The sequence below is a fragment of the Etheostoma cragini genome, chromosome 12 (assembly GCF_013103735.1).
Source record: "Etheostoma cragini isolate CJK2018 chromosome 12, CSU_Ecrag_1.0, whole genome shotgun sequence".
Lineage (NCBI taxonomy): Eukaryota > Metazoa > Chordata > Actinopteri > Perciformes > Percidae > Etheostoma > Etheostoma cragini.
Genome location: NC_048418.1, coordinates 14,474,852 through 14,495,538, shown reverse-complemented (window position 1 = coordinate 14,495,538; position 20,687 = coordinate 14,474,852). Strand labels below are relative to the sequence as shown.

The 20,687-nt window shown below is 38.9% G+C and overlaps 1 protein-coding gene across 7 annotated transcripts in view; it reads right to left on the bottom strand.

Moving 5' to 3' along the window:
• The window catches only part of cacna1eb (calcium channel, voltage-dependent, R type, alpha 1E subunit b), a 57,672-nt gene that overhangs the window by 19,185 nt on the left and 17,800 nt on the right, over positions 1–20,687 (bottom strand). For all 7 annotated transcript variants that reach the window (XM_034887829.1, XM_034887832.1, XM_034887833.1 and 4 more), the window contains 15 exons: positions 12,234–12,337; positions 11,535–11,693; positions 10,205–10,395; positions 10,017–10,120; positions 9,821–9,936; positions 6,682–6,735; positions 4,733–4,813; positions 4,372–4,581; positions 4,117–4,229; positions 3,743–3,855; positions 3,479–3,610; positions 3,132–3,201; positions 2,627–2,744; positions 2,163–2,230; positions 1,923–1,990 (listed from right to left, as the gene is read on the bottom strand). In XM_034887829.1, the coding sequence (XP_034743720.1) occupies positions 1,923–1,990; positions 2,163–2,230; positions 2,627–2,744; positions 3,132–3,201; positions 3,479–3,610; positions 3,743–3,855; positions 4,117–4,229; positions 4,372–4,581; positions 4,733–4,813; positions 6,682–6,735; positions 9,821–9,936; positions 10,017–10,120; positions 10,205–10,395; positions 11,535–11,693; positions 12,234–12,337 (1,701 nt within the window). The remainder of the gene's footprint in view (positions 1–1,922; positions 1,991–2,162; positions 2,231–2,626; positions 2,745–3,131; positions 3,202–3,478; positions 3,611–3,742; positions 3,856–4,116; positions 4,230–4,371; positions 4,582–4,732; positions 4,814–6,681; positions 6,736–9,820; positions 9,937–10,016; positions 10,121–10,204; positions 10,396–11,534; positions 11,694–12,233; positions 12,338–20,687) is intronic.

Genomic DNA, 20,687 nt, shown 5'->3' with positions numbered 1-20,687 from the left:
GATGGGACCAGTAAAAGCCTGTAATACACATCAGAAGCAGGGTCTTGATAGCTGCAACATATACCAGACTAACATTCAAATATGTAACAGACAAATGATACATTCAGTGTAACAGCTAAAGAGTTAGTTACCCCTCACTATAGATAGGTGTTAGGTGCCTTTTCTCTATGGAGTTTAAAAGTGTCTGTATTTTCCGTCTTTTGTCTGAAATGCAGTTTGTAACTTTGAAATGTGCTACGCAAAATAAAGGTTTATTGTAACATTTATAACATGATTTTAGGGAGATTAAAGGGCCCACCCTAACTTCACCAGGGAGTTTGCATGTGTTATCATGTAAACATTTGTATTATTGCCTGCAGTAATATAAATTACTGATGTCCCCCCATTTAAATATGGTATACAACTCAACTAAAAAAGCTTGCAGAGACTTTAAACACTTGGAATAAGGGATTTTTCACAGTGAGCATTTATTTGTTCATTCATTTCTTTTGGTAGGGCAGTTGCAAATTAGAAGTTGTTTTAAAAACTCTTTATTGTTGGTGTTATCTGTTTTTTTGGGAAGCTCCGACATTCAATAATTGGTGATATAGATCTTTTCAATGGACTTCCATTACTAGGCAATAGCTGGGCCCCTTGCTAACTTCCTGTCAGTTGATGTCATTCACATGACACATTGGCACAGGAAATCAACATTGGGCCATTTAGAATGTTTATGTTTACATATGTGAAAAGATCACTTTGATTTCATTGCCGAAAAGCCAACCAAGAAATTTCAAATGATCATTTTCACAATTGTCCTAATTTGCCTTGTGTGTTAGATTTTTCAAAGATTAAGCCTGAATCGCGCCTTGTTTATGTTATGAACTACAAATGAAGCCTCACTTGGAAAGCAGCAAAAACAAATTCATCAATTTTAACCATTTACATTTTTTTTTTAAATCTAGCTAGTAATGGAAATACCCAGAGTTTGTTGGTAATGTAATAACTGACACTGATTAGACGGAGTCATACTAAGTATGTAAAAATCTGGCACACTCCAAAATGTGCCTCCTCCCAGTAGTGACACACTAAGACTTCCCACAGTTCCCAGAAACTACCTACTGCCCTCCGCCTGACTTATTGGATTATTAGACCTGTGGGAAAGCCACCAGGTACCAGGGAAATGGACTGCAAATTAGCCTACGACTAGAAGTCCCACATACAGTAAATTGCATCGGTTGCACTCCAGATGTAACAAAGCCCATATGTATTGTCCCTGACAAAAAAACTGATAAAATAAAAATAGTTCATCGGAAGGAACGGGACAAGAGGTCAGAGAAGAATCTCGTTAACTAAAGCGGCTGCTTATCACCACTAGTAGGCTGAGACGATTATAGAAGAAGGTTCAGTTATGCTGCAAAATCAGTCTCTCAGAGGTCATGCTTTTAAATCAGGCACATTCAATAAACATTCAGGATTGTGTCATCAATGCCTCAAACATGCTTTTTTCACTGAACTGCATTCACCATGCAACTAGAGGCACTGCGGAGCAGATTTAGCATTCACCAGCTACACCTTAAACTGGTTCTCAGAGAGTCCACAGTTGAAGACATTGTGAAAATATCGATCTTATTGGCAATACCTAATTGTTTTTTTACACAACTTCTCTCCAATAACAGAAGTTGCATGATGATCGCATTCAGGAACACCACCAGTTCTCCCACAAGCATCTGTATAGTACAAATCTAAGCTCGATTCTACTACTTGCATCTGCGGCAAAAAGACAAAACAATTTAATGAATCATGACACGTTTTCAGCCCAATCTGAATTTTCCATTGCTCAAGAGGATAGCTGACCTGAGAAACAGTCACACACTCACAACTAAGAACTACTTGAGAGTATATCATCCTAGAGTGCTCACTTTGTTAGCTTGTTAACTTACTCAGATATCAGGCCATCTCTGCCTCTGGCATATCTCTGGTTGAAGAACTCCTCCTCCTCCTCTTCATCCTGATAAAGACAAAATCAATATGCACATTTAATGACCAATTTCTGGAACACGAAAACCATATAAATCTATCAAGTATTACACCTGTAACATACATCATTGAAGGTGTGTGCTGTATGAATAAATATATTGTATTTGTTAAACTGCCATATTGGAGGTAAAAACAGTTCAAACCTTTGTCAGTTCCTGTGCGTTGGCCAGATTATCCACAGCGATGGCCAAAAAGACGTTCAGCAGTGTATCTGTCGTGAAGTCAGTTAAGCACAAACACACCAAACTGTGGGAACCTATTATTCTTTGTCTTCCCCTCTCCCCTTCATAAATGCAAACTGATTTTGAGTTTGCATGACAAAAGAATCTAAACTCAATTTTCAGTCTTGATGCTAATTTAAGCTACGCGGCAGTTTACATTAGAGTGTGTAAGTGTTCTCATCTAACTCTCCGCAAGACAGCAAATACGCGTCTTTCCCAAAATGATGAACAATATTATCATAAAATAATATATAATTCTGACAGGGGCCATTTTGAGTACTTTGACTTCTGACGGTCAGTCCATTTACAGTAAATTTTGACTGTGTACAGACTTATACGCTACATCAGAGTTCTCTGCCCACTTGTTAAAGGTTCAATAAGGATACAGTTTCCAAACAGGGTGAGCACTATGAAGTAGATTGATGACCACATTCCATACTGCACTCCACCCTGCGAGCGAATCCCATTATACATCACCTCGTTCCAGTCCTCACCAGTCAGAATCTGTAGGCAAACACACAGAATACTTAGCATATATAATTGCATTGCTCATTGTTGGCCTAAAAATACATGAAGCAGGAGACATATTCTCTGTCTGCAAACCAGTTCAAGATATGGTATTAAAAATGGCAGCGAGATATTTAATTGCTATGTGTGCTGATCAAAACACTCTTTCACAGTGCAGTTTGTTTTGTAGCATATCTGATGTGGATTCACTTGTCTGATATTCATGTGCGCATATGTGTGCATGGATGTGTGGGATGATAGCGGAGGCAGGGGCTGGAGAGCGAGTGAGCAGAGTTGTTTAATCTGCGCCTGGGGTGAGAAATATCCCAGGGTGCAATGTGTCATGGAGAGCAGGCAGAATGAGGGGATTTGTGAGAGCCAAACCTGAAACACTGTCATGATGGCAGCTGGAAACGTGTCAAAGTTGGTGGGAGTGTAATCTTCAAAGATGAACCTAGAGGGAAGGCAGATAGAAGGCAGGGTCAGATATGACCAAGGATGAATAGGAGGAGGAAGATGAGGAGGATGCGGAGCTATTTTCACCCCGACATGTCATTTCCGTTCCTCTTCATCATTGAAAAAACTGATGTTCAGTTTGCAGGGTGTGTAGCTACCATTTTAAACTGTGATATGATCAGAAATGTAGATTAAAAATATTCTGAGAAAAGCTGTCCTTGATAAGTGAAGCAACAAGGATGTCAGCTTTGACGTCCTTCAAGGCTTTTACTCACCTTCCTCCAAAAAGCTGCATCCCCAGCAGAGCAAATACCACAACAAACAGAAAGAGAAGAAAAAGCAGGCTGATAATGGACTTCATGGAGCTCATGAGGGACACAACCAGGTTCCTGAGAGAGGCCCAGTATCTGACAGAAGACACAAAAAAATCAATGATGTTTTCTGATTTTGAACAGAACTCTGTGGAAATATAGACATAGATATGCTACAACTGAGGCCTAATTTAGCTGGAATGCTGTGCTTTTGGTTGTCCCACTTACTTGGTGATCTTGAAAATTCTCAGAAGTCTCAGTGCCCTCAGTACGCTGATCCCAAAGGACATGCCAGGCCTGAAGAAGCCCCAAACGACCTCAAAGATGCTGCCAACAATAACCTGCAAAAGATGTCAGCATAGACATGTGTTTATGTGTTTTTTTTTGTGATCTACATTTGCGAGAATGGTTTACTTGCTGATTTATATTCTGAAAATAAAAAATAAAAGTTGTAGTCGTAATAAAACACCTTCATCAGTTAATTAGCATTACCCTAATTCCTAATTTGAACTAGAAATGTAACTTTTACATTTGCAACATAAACAAACATTGGTTTTGTTTTTGTGTAATAGGGAGTCCGTATGAGGGATGAAGGACCTCACCCCACAGTCAAAGCAGTTGAAAGATGAATGGAAGTAGAGCCGGAAACCCAGACCGTACATTTTCAAAAACATCTCAGCCAAAAACAGCCCCAGGAAAACAAACTCAGCATAGTCTAGAGGTGAGGACACAAACAAGCATAAAGTTCACAAAAGAGAGATGAAACTGTCTCCCAAAATATGCATTCATCAGACATGATCTGATTTATTATAACAAGTAGTAAATAACAAGCACCACCAGTCAGATCTAAAACCCACAGAGAAAGATGGTCAGCCAGTCGGGCTGGTTGTGGTGGACGATGGCCACACAGATGGTGTTGAGAGCCACCAGACTGAGCACCATCAGGTAGAAAGTGTCCGTCTTCACCATGCGGCGGATGGAGATGCGTAACATGCGCTCTTTACGTCGCAGGTAGGCAGCAGGGCCTCGCCGGCCGCTGCGGAAGTTCATCCTCGATCGCGACATGCCTAAGAGAGACAGAGGAAGAATCAAAGGCGGGAAAGAGAGAAGTGCAGGACGGTGAGGAAGTGGTTAATACGTAGGCGAAATATACACCAAGAAAAGAAGCTTGCTCTAAAGGCAGTGAGTTACTGAATAGACTGAAAGTCCTTTACTAACTGGCAGTAGACATGTCTGTGTACTTCTCGTCCCCTGGCGCTCCTCTCCGTGCACCAGTCTTCTTACTCGCCCTCTTTAGCACTGAAAATGTTCCACAAAAACTCAAGGTTATAAATATTTCAATATATTTCAAATGAAAATGAAAACACAACTAAAGAAATGATCACTCTTGGTAAACTAAAGGTCTGCTCAACAGTGAGTAGGCTTTTGTTTTAGTTTTTACAGTTTCCGCAGTTATCAAAGCAAACTGACTGTGGATAGAACAGTGCATTAAATTTATTCACATGGTTCACAATTCACGAATTTAGCACCCTAATACCATAGGCACTTACTAAACAAGAAGGAGGCTGTTTGTGATCAGTTTAACCCATGGTTAAGTACCCAACATGGCTGGGTTCATCTATTGGCTGCAGTCATGGCTTTTTAACATTTGTTTAGGGCTTTATTCAAAGTTCACAGGACCGTAACAGCAAGACCTACAATTCTCGCACGATATTTGGCACCTCAAGCATGAGTGGAAGAGGTAGCAAGCACTGTTGAAAAGTGTAATGATATCAGGTCTCTCATAGGATGAATTAGTGAAGGATTTTAAAACTTATTTTACCACTGATGCCTGAATTAATGAACAATCAATTAAAGGAGAAAGCTCAAGGGAGGCTTGCCCCTACTACTTACTCGTCAATTTAATCATTTCATAGTTTATAACTTTAATTTCAGTCTTCTGCCTATTTTTTTATGTCCATGGGAACCATTTTTTAATTCCTATTTGCAGTATGAAAAGAGATTTGCAGTATTTCATCTATGCAATTGACTTGAATGAAAGTTAAAAATATAAAGAGGTAGACTGCTGTTCTGACGTTGTCTAATGTTAAATCAAGCATTTATATTGTTGCTATGGTTACCAGCAGCTTACACAATGACTTACAGTACAGAGATGGATACTCGACCAGGACTACGTTTGACATGGTCGGATATCCGGTAAACCTTTGTGTTTTCTTCCTGTTGACCATGCCCTTGTTGTCTTCCAGGGTCAAAATTGACCCGGTTTGTTTTGCCAATTTATAAAGCATAAAGTATAAATTAGCACCCATTTTGGTGTTACATTTTCTTTTCCAACTTCTTTCCAACCTATTAGTACTAGTTTTACAATTATATATATTTTTTATGATATGGCCAAAAAACCTTATTAAAAAAACCTGAAATTATAAGTCATTTTGACTAAGAGTTGAGATTGGAAGAACATAGTATGTTGTCGGGTTATCATAGACTGGAATAAGTTTAGTCAGGATACTGTTTTGAAACTAAACTAAACTAAACTAAACTTTTTCAATTTTTTAAATGGCAGCAAATAATCTCACTTATTGTCCTCCCGGGTCTAAATTGACCTGGTTTGTTTTGCCTTTTTATAAAGCATAAAGTATAAAATATTACATTACATATTATGTCTGTGTGTGCATGTGTAAGTGGCTGTTTGTGTGTGTCTCTGCATTTGCAATCATGTATATATATATATATATATATATATATATATATATATATATATATATATATATATATATATATATATATATATGTATCTGTGTGTGTGTGTGTGTGTGTGTGTGTGTGTTCATCTTCTGTAAAGCACAATAGTGCCCCATTGCACCACCAGGTCAAAATGGACCTGGAAAGACCACAAATGCTATATAATTAAAGAAAACATCCAAAATTAAATGAAAGTAGAGAACAATCATTGGGAACCACCCATGTTATTTTTGGTTAATTTGGTTGAAAGAAACCAAAAACAGGTCACATTTGACCCGAAGACAACGGTTAAAACCTATTTTATTGAACTTCAAAAGTTAAAACATACAGCACTTAATCCAATAAGACAGTATATGTTGTCATATAATACGTAATACCCAGATCCATGTGTAATTAGATGTGATGAAGAACGTATGAGAACTCACCGTCTAATGGGGATCTCCCAGAACTTTTATTCTCTTCTGCAAGCATTACCTCCTCTGTAATACAATAAAACTCGAGTTTATACACAGTCAAACTTGATTTTATTAAGAAACAATTTAAATCATCACACGTGGAAATATACATTGCAGGGCTGAATTCCAAATAGAATTCTATTCTATTTGGATGTCAGCAAATGTCTACAGGAACTGAGGCCAAACCAATGTAAATGCTGCTTTGAGAGACCAAAAGGACCTTCTTAGAATGAAATAGCCCTTATTCTTTCTTACATTCTGGCGTTATCTCCCTTTCCATTTTCCCTCTCTCTTCCCACACTCACCCACATCCCTGCACACATAAATATGCACCACAGCTCTCTCTCACACACACACACACACACACACACACACACACACACACACACACACACCAATGCGCATGCACACAAATTTAAGTCAGTGAGTCAGTCTCACTTTTTTCTCACCCTCTACTTGCGTGGGAGACTAGTAATGTAGATTGCCATTGCACCACTGTGTGTGTGTGTGTGCGCTCGCATGTGTGCATGCATGCGTGCAACTCAAAAAAATTATCTACTTTCTGTATAAAATGAAATTCAGTTTGTCATAGCTTGACATTGAAATTTGCTTATTCACTTCCTTGCCTTTTCAGAGATAGATAATATTGATACCACTCTCATGTCCGTCTGTTAGACATAAAACTACATCAATCAGCCAGTTAGCTTAGCGTAGCATGAAAACAGCTAGCCTAGCTCTGCCTTCCAATCGTGTTTTCAACCACACCACAGCACTGAGATGGCTTTTGTTAAAGTTTTTAATGACATCCATTTAAACACAGATAGTGGCAAAATCCCAGTCATAGTATTAATTGATCTCAGTGCTGCATTTGATACGGTCAACCACAACATATTACTAGACCGGCTGGAAAACTGGGTTGGCCTTTCTGGCTCAGTACTAAACTGGTTTGAATCCTACTTAAAGAATAGGCATGCGGAGTTCCCCAAGGCTCCATTCTGGGGGCCTCTTCAGTTTAATATCTACATGCTTCCAGTGGCTCAGATTATGGAAAACAATAAAATAAGTAACCATATTTATGCGGACAACACACATATTTACATAACCTTTTCGCCGGGGGACTATAGTCCAATACAAAAACTGACTAAGGACATTGAACAAATTATCTACTTGATGTGCCAGAACTTTCTTGAAAGAAATGAAGGAAAAACTCATGTGGTTGTTTTTGGAGCAAAAGAGGACAGTTGAAAGTCAGCGCTCAGCTTCAAACAACAATATTTAAAGCAACAGACAAAGCCAGAAATCTAGGTGTAGTCATGGACTCAGACCTGAATTTTAACAGCCAAAAAGACAATGACAAAGTCAGCCTATTACTACTTTAAGAATATATCAAGAGTCAAAGGACTTTTGTCTTAGCAGGATTTAGAAAAACTTGTCCATGCTTTTATTTTCAGTAGACTTGACTACTGTAACAGTGTCTATACAGGTCTCTCTAAAAAAATAAAAAAAATAAATCAGACAGCTGCAGGTGATTCAGAATGCTGTTGCTCGAGTCCACATTAACACCAACAAAGTTGAACACATCCCTCCAGTTCTGAAGTCTTTACACTGACTTCCGCTGCCTCAAAGAATTAATTTCAAAATACTTCTTTTGGTTTAAAAATCACCAAACGGTTTACACAGTGAACTACCCAGACCTCTCAGGTCGTCTGGGACAGGTCTGCTTTCTGTCCCCAGAGTCATAACTAAACAAGGGGAAACAGCATTCTTTAAATGAGTGGTCATTTCTTCTACTGAAGTTGATTTTTGTTGAAACTGTATGACAGTCAGCAGGGGTAGGATCAAAATGAAATGACTTGATTAGACAGTGATTTGACTGTTCTGATGAACATTTCTAGACAGTGTGCAACAAAAAGGAAATCTTTATCATTCATGTTGGGTGAAACAAATATTAAAGTGAACTTGGTGCCTTTTGGGATGTTTTTGTTATCCATTTGTGAGATTAGGATTGTAGCCATTCTGGGGTTATTTCTGAACAGGAAACAAATGTATGTCTGAGAATTTCTCCAACATGGGTGTGATATAGATTTTAAGGAAAAATCTACCAGAAACAGTTGAAGCTGTTCAGGATTTTGCAAAGTTTGCCACGATTAAACTAAGCCTTATAGTGATGACTATATTGAGGTGTAAAAAGAAGTACTTCCACTCTTGGTCATGGGTAACCAGAGTACAAAGTCACATGATCCTGCAGGGCCCATGGTGGATGAGATGCTAAAACAAATATTGAAGTGAACCGAGTAACTTGCTACCATTTGGGTTGTTTTTGTTAACAATTTTGGAGATTAACAAAATGTTTATTGTGCTCCAATAACGTGGGGCGGCGGCTTATACACTGTCCCATACTAGCAGCCTAGAATCTGCAATTTTATCTGCTTTTATATGTTCTTCTCATCCAACTTCCGGCAGGAAAGTGAATAAAACCGTATTTCCGTAAAATAAAGAACTATAATGAACTATAATTGTAAAATATAGAACTATAATGGTTTTAACAACGTTGTACAGTTTTAAATTGATTTTCAGGAAATCAGGAAAAGCCACATAAGAGAGGCTCTAAACATTTTGGAATGCTTTTACACATCACGTTTTGTCTGTTGTGAACACCTGTTAGGAAAATTATGATACATACTTTTTCTCTGATTATTATTAAAACTGTTTGCATAAGAATACCATATTATACTAATCACTCTAAACAAGATAACCATGGGGAGCCATTGTCTGTTCTTGTGAAAGTCACAGGATGTTTCTGGGGGCAGAGCAGGCAGAGGAGATTCCCATACCCAATGAGATAAACTGACATTGACTTTGTTACGACTTTGAATCAACATCCACTTTGTATAAATAAGTGGCTGTAGAGAGCTTCCAGTTATGCATTTTCTGTACTATTCTGTAGTGTGGAAACTGTCACCTTGTGTTCACAAAAAACTACCATAACCACTGAAGGCTGCCGGCTCACTCACTCACTCACTATAAGCCTCTCTGTTACTGTAAACCACCACATAATTAAACAACAAGATTGTGTCTGCAAATGTTAAGTAATTCTGCTGCCCAGTACCTGCCCTGTCTATCCAGGCTCGGTAGCCGTTCAGTTCTCTTTCCACTTGTTGCTGGCGGCGTAGCTTCATGAAGGCCCGCCTGTTCTCCACCCTCTCCCTTTCCTTGGCAAATTCTCTGAAGAGGGAAGCATTACAAACATAATGCATAATAGAGACAAACACCAGTGTTGTACATGTAAGGAGATTCACACTCACCCCGACAGGACACCCAACACAAGGTTCAGCACAAAGAACGAGCCAATGATGATGAGGGGAATGAAGTACATCCAGTTCCATGTGGTACCCAAGGCGTCATTGGTCTGAAAAACATTCATGTGAACACACATTTTCAACAACTGTGTGATGTTTTGTGATTCATTTGTTTCCGCAGAACTGAAGCTCACATTATAGAGAACAGCTGTCCATCCCTCCATGGTGATACACTGGAAGACTGTGAGTACAGCAAACAGGATGTTGTCGAACTGCGTGATGCCGTCGTTAGGTCCAATCCAGGTGTCGTTGCAGTCGTACTTCTCTGGACACTTCCTCACTCCGCAGGCAAACGCCAACTCTGTCGAGTCGACAGTCTCATTGTCTACACAAAAAATAGTAAAGCAAACCACTCACAACCGAGTCATTCATTTTCCAACCATTTATTATATCTCTCCCAGACCTTTTTTTTACGCTTTGGTTTTAGTAGTGATCAAACAAACAAGATATAACATGTATATGAATAAACTCAAGAGAATTGTTGCTTTAAGGAAACTCTTAATTCACATTGTTTTTGCACACTGCACAACCATTATCATAATTCTTTCATTTTCAGTTTAAATCTCTCATTTTTAATGGTATAGCTCATGCTTTAACTACACAACTAAATATGCACTTAATTGCACATTATGCATTCAACAAATATATCTTAAATACATTTTTTTTAATCACATTATTCTATGATCTACTACAGCCAGTCATTGGTCCAGTACACAACTTACACAAGTGTGCTGTGACAACTTGAAACATGTCTTGCATCCAGTAGTTAAACATTTGAACTATATTTGCATTTTTCGGTTGAAGTATTTTTTATACATCTAAAAACATGTTTGGAGGGAATCTTTAAACCTTTAAGGGAAAGATGTTAATATTTCCCCCCGGCTCTAAACGCTGTTTATACATATTCAGGTTTTATTGTGCAGGGCGATGACAGTAAATGCTATGGTGTGGCGCGTGATTACAGAGTAGTTGTTGACTAATTAAGCAGTAGCTAAATTAGCCAGCAACAATTCTATTAATATGTCTGAGCTCACTGCTACTGTAATCTATGAAAATCTCAGTTTTAGTTTTCAATTTAAAACATGAGCAAACCACACATTTGATGTACCTGCTGGTGAACCAATCAAAGTGAATCCTAAATTATCTAAAAACAGAGTGTGACAATAATCCTCTAAAGGCATTAGTATCATGATGAAAGCAGGTGTGAAGACACCCCTTTATTCTAACTTTGAGAGATAGCAAAACATGGTTTAAAATAATCCTGCAACATTTGTCCGCCCTTAAACTTTGGCGATGTCTTTTGATTTCATCTTATCTAGGTTTAACTTAGGACCAAATCCAAAGCTTTTTCCCTTGTGTCTAATTATTTAGTTTCACACTGTATGTACAAGAAATGAATATAAAACAAAAAATGTATGTGGAGAGCGGACTGCCCTCTTTGCCTTAAAACAGAAAGAGACGTACCGAGGATATCGACAGATGGCAAGCAGGTCTGGTGAAGCTTCCCGCTGTAGAACTCCAGACCAATGATGGCAAACATGAGGATGGCAAAAAACAAGAGAAGGCCAATCTGTAGCAGCGGGATCATGGCCTTCATGATGGACTTCAGCACAATCTGCAGGCCTTGAAGTATTCACAAAGAGACATACATCCTGTTCAAGGATAACATCACAGTATTTTACTTGCAATACACTTGTGTGTAATGTGTAATACACTTAATAGATTAAAACAAATATATAAAAAATTAATAACAAACATAAAACAAAAGCATAAACACTAGTCTGTAAATGATTTCTTCTAGATAATTGCAAAATGTGTTGCAAAAACTGCAATAAACATGCTTTTGAACATGTTTCTACATGTCTAATCTGTTTTTCACAGAAGGTATCAATGACTGGCAGCTCATGGTAGATTCTGAATGCCAAATAAATTGGTAAGATTAAGCATGTTTGTGCATCAGCAAATTCTGTTTTTCTGAATAGTTTTGGAACAAATTGTTGTTGTTCTCGTAAATCTTACTGCAAGACACATTCTCAAAAAACTAGATCTTTGAACTGAAAACTCCTAAAAAATTACCTGCAAAGATTAATGACTTGTTATTTGCATTATTACGGCATTTGTTCAACCTGACAATGCAGGATTAGAGGTCAGTAACTGACTCACTGGGGATCCCGGAGACAAGTTTAAGAGGTCTCAGCACTCGCACTGCCCTCAGGGTCCGAAGGTCCACTGGAATGTTCATGTGGGCACCAGCAGTGGCCAGGATCCTGATGGATCACACACACACACACACACACACACACACACACACACACACACACACACACACACACACACACAAACACACACACACACAATGTATAGAGAGATATGGATGGTAGTGTTGTTAGGCAGACTGTACATTGTTGGTATTTTTAATCTATTCTTTTGTTAGGACAGTTAAATAAATAGCTTGAAAGATAGGCCTGAGAAGAAAAAAGACATTTGGGTTAAACTAGAGAAAATGCAACAGGGACATATAAAAAAAATATATGTCCCCAAGCCTCTCTTTGCTTTCTTGAGATTAATGTTTTTGTCTGTGGTGTTTGACACATGTAATGACAGAAATCAGATCAAATCAAATCAAATCGATGTAACTCAAAGACAGTTCTAGAAAGGAGTCATTTAAAACGAAAAAAGGGAAAATAATAAACTGATTTCATGTCATACAGCACTGACCAGCCAGTGGGCGGTACAGTATATCTGTTTAGTGTACCAGACTTGTATGGTGAGAGACAGATAATGCACAGCTACATACCCCTGGCAGGCATCTCTACTCACATCTCCCCATGCACACATTGATGTCCCTCCACCCACACACAAACAATGAAAAACAGCAACAGGAGCCACCGGCAAGCAATCTCTTACCAACGTATAATCACATGTGATTTTCAATTAGGGAAAGGTAATGTTATAAGAAAATCTTATTCATTAATCCTGCCAAAAACAGCATTTTTCATTTATTCAAGTCCATATCATCCAAGCCAATTTGGTGACACGTAACCATGTAAGATTTCACTGATCATATTTCTATGGATGAGACTGTTAATATCTGCTGCTTATTCTCTAAATATTACTTAAACTGAGTTGTGATATCCTAGAAATCATAATCACATTTTTCGGCTTTCCCTCTATCTCTCTGTTTTACACACACACACACACCAGCTAAAGTCTTTGGACAGTGTTGGGGAGTGTGGGGGAGGGTAAGTGTGTGTGTGTGTGTGTGTGTGTGTGTGTGTGTGTGTGTGTGTGTGTGTGTGTGTGTGTGTGTGTGTGTGTGTGTGTGTGTGAGCAGGGGGTAGAAAGCACATGGCATAAACTCAAGTGTGAGCCCACGCAGAATCTCTCCTGAAAGCAGTGGGAGGGAGAGAGGCAGAATGAGCGAGTGAATGAGAAAGGTTATGTTTACACTACTGCGGATAAACCTGAAAATGCTGTTCAAAGTGGTGAAAGATCACCGTCCAAAACAACGGTTTCAGGACCTTTCTTAAAAATCCACTGTCAAGACGCTATGCCATAAATGTTATGGCACGTTTAGTATGCTTTTAGTGTTCCCGGTTACTAATTAAACAGATCTCAATGTGTGAAAATAAAACAGCCCAATACAGAACACCCTAAACATGCTTATAATGGCAAGCATTTTATGTTTTTGAGTTGAATTTACAGGTACAGTTGTGGCAAGCCTCATTAATGACCAATCACATCAAATTCTCTCATCTCAATCCAAAGATTTATTCCAAACCGGCAGGGTTTGACAACCAGAGACAGTCAGAGCAAGAAACTAACCAGGCAGGGAGTAGGCATAAATCAGAGTCTGAGGCTTGATTGGTTAGATTGATATGGAATCAGAGTAGGAATAGATATGAATGATACTTTATCCTACTCTCTTCTGATTCACAGTGTCAGTATTCAGGGTCAGGATAGAGATCAGGTTACAAAGAGCAACGCTGGAATGTTTAGTTTTAACTTAAAAAACAATCTGGCAAAGAGGTGTGTGTGGTCAGGTATAAACTGCCAGAGTAATCAGGGGAAATGGGAAGCAGGTGAGTGTGTGGGTGTAACAGGTCAGGTGGAAGAATAGGTGGGAACAGGATTACTGAAGGACAGGATGGAGTGGCAGAGTGTGGAATGAGATGCAACAGAGCAGACTGAATGACTAAATATTGAGATCAGGAAGGATCTGTGACAGGTTTAGTAGTCCGGGGTTTCTAGATTAGTTTCTAGGTGGAAAACTGACCTTCTCTAAGAGTTGCACAGTTACTCATCACAAAATGTTTATATAGGACCACAAATTTTAAAAGGGTACTGCAGCTATTTATTGTTGAAATTCTGTAAAGTTAAGACTCACTTGACAAGAATGGTCATAATCACTGCACTGCAATTCTTTTATAGCATCTTTTTTCTTAGACCCTGATGATTCCCATAATTTTCTAACTTCACACCTCCATATTCTAATGCAGCCTTTAAGTTACACAGTAGACATTACAAGTAGACATGACATCACCAGTGTTAATTCCAGACAACAGGGCTCTAGGCATGGCAATGTCAGTTTGTTGGTCAGTTTGTCCCTCAGTCAGATTAAAGTTAAAAATGGAGCAGACAGTAACCTAATTAACATACCTACTGTAAACAATATGTCAGTCTTTCAAATCATTGTAGCATGTATAGTCTGACGCTCTTTATGTTTCTATTTCGGTGCATGTGTCAGCAATTTACAAATAACACCACAGTGAATGGTGTCAGAATACCATATCAAATGAATGTAAATTCATCAACATGACAAACAAATGAAGTATTTCTATTTGTCTTTCTGTTAATTTGTGGCACTAATAGAGATAGCAAACAAGTGAGCGAGTGAGTGAGTGAGTGAGTGAGGGAGTGAGTGAGTGAGACAAGAAGATGACATAGCGAGAGACACTGAGACAGAGAGGGAGCAGAGGAGTAGGAGTGTGTTAGCGTGACAAGTAGACCCGCTAGCGTGCGTCTAGAGTTCTAGGCTAGTAGTCTGTGGAAATAGCCTTCAAACAAAACACACTGAACAAAGGCAGGCAGCAGCACTGCTCGTTCAAGGCTGCACTTTGAGCTCAACAATTCAGCGGAGGCTCCAACAAAAATTAAAGCAAATATTCTGTTTGTGGCATGTTATAAATCCCCCCCACACGCACACACACAGAGGCCATTTTCTTTAGTTTAGTTCAGAAAGTGTCTTCCAGCAGAAACAGAATTCTAAATAATCATACAAACCAACACTTTCCTAGTATTTCAACTGAAATACCTACAGTTTACCTGATTGTTGTACAGTATGTACGTTTGCTTCTAACATCTTTGGGACCATGCAGATGCACATGATAGCACATGACCACTGTGTTCTGAAGTTTTAGTGCATTGACCAGACTGATCTTAAAGGCAAAGAATAACCTTGTGCTCATCGTGCCTTTGTGTTAAATAAAACAACATAATACAAATTAGGAATATAGCTGTAACAACAATTCTGTGACATGATTGGTTTAAATTAAACAAGAAGAGAAGACCTCTACTTAACACCTGACATGCATTTACCAACAGTGCATTAGACTACATCTACTTTTTTAAGGCTTTTAGTACAGTAAAGAGACAATAAAATACGTAGGGCGGCTAAACACAAGCCCCTCTACAGATTCAACTCTGTAACAATCCAGCAGCGAGTTGATGTTCATACTGAGAGGCTAATCTCTTCCTCGTTGGCTCTTTAAGTAAAGCACTGTTGCACAGTATTACACCAAACTGGCTCTGGAGAGGAGGAATTCATTACATGCACAGAATGCAGCCTCTCCCACACACCTCCACCTACACTAAGAACACCACCAAAAACTACAGTAATCAGCAGCATCACGTTGCTCATCATTTCAGCACAGCTCTGCATATGGTAATATGCGTCAACACATTAATGGCTTTGAATTAAATCTAAAAAAAACATAAACCATAAGTCTAACTGAAACATTAATGTTGCACTGTTGAATAGGGATTACATTTAAAATAAACACTTTTTCACTATTAGTCATTGGACAACCGGCTGGGTGTATATTTTCCCAAAGAAAACCCCCCAGGGAATATAAGCTATTGTTTGTTCAGTTAAATTATGATGGCAAAATTGGAGCTAGGACCACTGCTGCTGTCTTTTAAAACACCTGGTATAAATGCTCACATAATAGTGTTGACAAGATCATTTTAATCTTAGTAGGTTTTGAGGTTACAAATATGCAGTGGGACTGGTGCTTACTGGTAGGTTTACATGCAATGCCAATGATGAACAGGTAGATCAGACTAATTTACCAACAACTAACTAACTGCCCTGGAGCCTAGACCTCCGGGATTGGGTTCCCCCATGTATTTGTAAATCCATAACATTTGTGCAAAGTGCAAAGCAAGTGCAAATCCCTTTTAAGTTTTATCTCACTACTAACTAGTTTCAAATGGGTTATTTTCTAAATTGAGTTGCACAACTAAACTTGAGTAATATTGAGTAACAGACTAATGCGAACCTAACTGTTATTCAGGCTGATGTTTTAAGCAACATTTTTGTAAATTGAGATATTTTTTTCAATAATCAAATTTTTAAGCTCCCAAATTGTTATTTAACAGCATTTTCATCAAGTGTCAGGTCAGTTGTGTAAACTATATTTCACTCTAATTACATCACTACAAACGAACAAAACACAGAAAAAAGTGGAGCCATGCAGTAGTGAGTGAGTGAGTCTTTGTGCCAGATGGCTAATGAATCAATCCCAACTCCCACCCAGTTGTGTTTTCATCCTGTATAAAGAGCGACAAATTTAGTTTGTGTCACACATGGGAAAGCTAATATCCTTCATACAATGTGAACCTGGAGATCAACATCATTCAGGCCTGATGAGTGAGTTGTCAGAACTAATCTAACAATGTGAGAGCAACAGGTTCACTGGCAACAATCTGTACCTAAAGCCTTATAGAAATGGAGTAACAGACAAACACACACACAACCACACACACGTCACTTGGGAGACATTGTATTGCTAATCAAAGCACCAAGTCCACCCGTGCCAATGTGTTTGCCCCAGGATATAATTGACCATTTTTGGAATCAGTGAATTAAATTGGTTTGGTAAGTTGTTCTAGTTGTTGTCCTTTTTGCTACACACTCTTCACTCAGATTAAGGATTTTAATTGAGCTCAGTGTCCCAGCAGATTCGCTTCTAGCAATGCATTAATATGAAATGGAATAAAAGCCGCCAGCCCTGGCCCACTGGCCTCGATTTTATTCCCATCCGGCTATGACACGTGTGTTTTCTTTTAAGTCTGACTTACTCGTACTGTCAGACTAATGAGTGTGTGTGTGTGTGTGTGTGTGTGTGTGTGTGTGTGTGTGTGTGTGTGTGTGTGTCTGTGAGTGAGTGAGTGAGTGAGTGAGTGAGTGAGTGAGTGTGTGAGTGAGGGAGTGAGTGAGTGAGTATGTGAGAGAGAGAGAGAGAGAGAAAGAGAGAGAGAGAAAGAGAACAGAGTAGCATATGTGCTACCAGAAAATGTGTCAGATAGGTGGCAGGAAACCAGGTCGCCAATAACCAGCTGTGGCTGCATTGAGCAAGAAGATGATCTGTAGCCTCCAGAAAGTCCACCGACAACTTTGTGTATTTTATGATTTAGGTGACGTGATTTCAGTTGTATGAGAACAACTTAACTTCAACAATTGAGTCGATGGAAACCAGAGAAACTCTGCATGTTTTAGCTGTGGTTACAGGTGCAACAAAGCTCATATCTGACCAAACTCGATCTTACGCATCAGTGATGCTGGTTGTGGCACTGACACATACTCTTCAGCCTGGTGTTACTCTTTAAACCTGCTGTAACGGATTTTTTTAGCAACCTTTTGGACAACGTGGCATCCTTTTAAGTTGGTGAACTTAGCAATCAGTTGATTTTTTACACATCTATTAGTTAGGGAGCAACATTATTATTTTTTGGCCACCTGATGTATGTAAGTCCAATATTCACCATTCTTTTAGCTCTGTTTTTGGTTTCTACTTACTCCTACAGGATAAAAACTGGCTTCTTAGCTGCTAAATGCTCCACTATCTATCTTCACCAGGAAGTCTTTAACTTTGTCTGTATGCTTTTTGGTGTTGAGCAGGTAGTGAATGGCTAGACGCTATAATGAGAGCGGTGATTTAAACAAAATGTAAAGTTGCCAGACAAAAATGAGCTGAAACTCGCTATAAAGTTTCATAAAGTCGAAGGGAGCTGCAGATTTGGCTGATATTGAGCCCTTTCATTACGTGATTTAATACATTGTTATTTAAAAAATACTGACTATTGGCTCTTTAATGTGCACTGTATCAATAACCAAAACCTTTCAAACTGCTCTCCAATGAAACTCCAACCACTAATGCTCAAACGTTTGCCCCAATCTTGTATGACGACAAATAAATAGATTGAATAAACTTAAGTGTAAGTCAAAACATATAGTATCATGGTGTCTGTAATTCGTGCACTGCTTGACCACCACAGAAACACAGTAGAAGTGAAACGATCAGTCAGTTAATTTATTTTTCAATCCAAAGAAGTTTAATTGGCAACCATTTTATAATAAAGTGGTCTCACATTGCCAGACCTATCTCCACAGCGCTGTGTTACCACTAGAGTATGTTCTCGCTACACTACTTATCTTTTCTGGGATAGGGGAAAAACGTTCTAGCTTGTTTATATTTCTTTAAACCAATATCAAATGTCCTGAGCGGCACTGAGCTCTAGATGCAGCAACGGTGCCCTTTGCTAAATAGTTAGCAGAGATAGCGGAAGGTGAACTGACATCATGTGCGTCAGGCTATATTCTAGCAATCTACATCCATTGAACCAGACCAATAGTAGTTGTTAATACGATTTTTTTAATACATTTTTTTGAAGATTTAGCTGGTTCAAGCCTCTCAAATGTGAATATTTCCTGGTTTTCTTAAAGGTGCTCGAAGCAATGTCACGTGTGTTTTAGGCTACAACATTTGTTGTCGCATAAAGCAAACATCAATTCACTAAAAACGCGGTCTCTGTAGACAGCCCCGGGTCTACAAATGGCAACAAAAATAAACTGTGCCCATCTGCACCACGAAGCATACACAAACAGTGTTCCAGCGTTCCAGCCAATAACCGACAAGAAGGATTTGGGGGTGGGGGGGTTAGTGCGCGGAAGCACAGGTAGGTACTGGACGGAATGAGGAGGAGGGAGGGGCAAGCTAGTCTTCTTTTGTTTGAGAATACTTTGAACGTCAACAAGAAGTAACGTCACCCAACATCGCTTAGAGCACCTTTAAGCCCCTTTCACAAATGCAGTCTTTCCCTGAAATGTGCAGGGACATTTCCTGCATGAGGTCATGAATAAATAGAAGAAATGATTGATATGCAGTAAAATATGTCCCACCAACGTCCCTACTCAATGTACACTACTAGAAAACAGGAGAAATGCTGGTATGGCTGTGGTGTGAATGCAAACAGGAGCATTGCAGGGATAAGCTGTGCTGCTGTCCCTTCCCCCTTCTATTCTGGGGTTGCCAGGACAAGTGTCAATAAGTGCAAAGTGGGAATGTCCCTGAACGCTATGTGTGTAAAAGGCTTTAGTCTTCTGTGAGTGTAAACTGAATTATTTGGATTTTGGACAGTTTTTCAGTTGTTGTACTTTTATGTCACATCACATGTAGGATGATGGGGGGTATTTTATAAACCAAACGTTTAATCAGTTAACTGAGTAAATAACTGTTAAAAATGTATCACTATTGACAATAATTGTTATGTAAGACACACATTTTCAAGTTCCCACCAGTGTGTTTTGGAGGACAGTTATTGGGTCCACACCACAGTTCTCTCTGAACTCCAACTGTTACACATCTTGCACCACTGGCCTTCAAGTGATATCCTACGCCGAAACTCTGTTTTTGGCAACACTCACATTTTGCATGCTTGATGGGCGGCTGATAAAAGACAACAGTTTCCTGCAGTGGACAATTTATATCAAATTATTACGCCTTTGCATTTCAATGGAGTAATATAAGGTAAATATCACAGATTGTCCTAAATGCATGTGAAGAAATTGAAAATATCATTTTACTGATGTGTTTCTCCAGCCGTGAGTGGCCAGCACTGTATTTTAAAAAAGATTTTAAATCCACAACTAGTCAAAGGCTTGTGAATAACGAGCTGTTTCTTTCGCACGGGTGTTTTTTTGTGTTAACAAGCCTTTTATACAGAAACTGAAAGCAAAATATTTTGTAGCAAACTTTGACAGATGCCTAATGAGAGAATTTGAAAGTATCCCAATACAGCAACCAGTACTGTTCATTTAAACTGACTAAACACTTTAACCTCGTAAAATTCAGTGGAAATCTGTCAACAACACAGCTGTTGAGTATTTAGACTGGCACTAACTGGTCCGTAAACGTGATGCTGATGTGCCTTTTATGTAAGCGGCAGAGAGAGAGAAAAACAGCGGCATGGAAAGACAGAAATAAGAGATACTGTGAAAAAGAAAGATGTGGGTGTCAGGTTGAAATGAGATGTCAACATGCCAACAGCATTCTT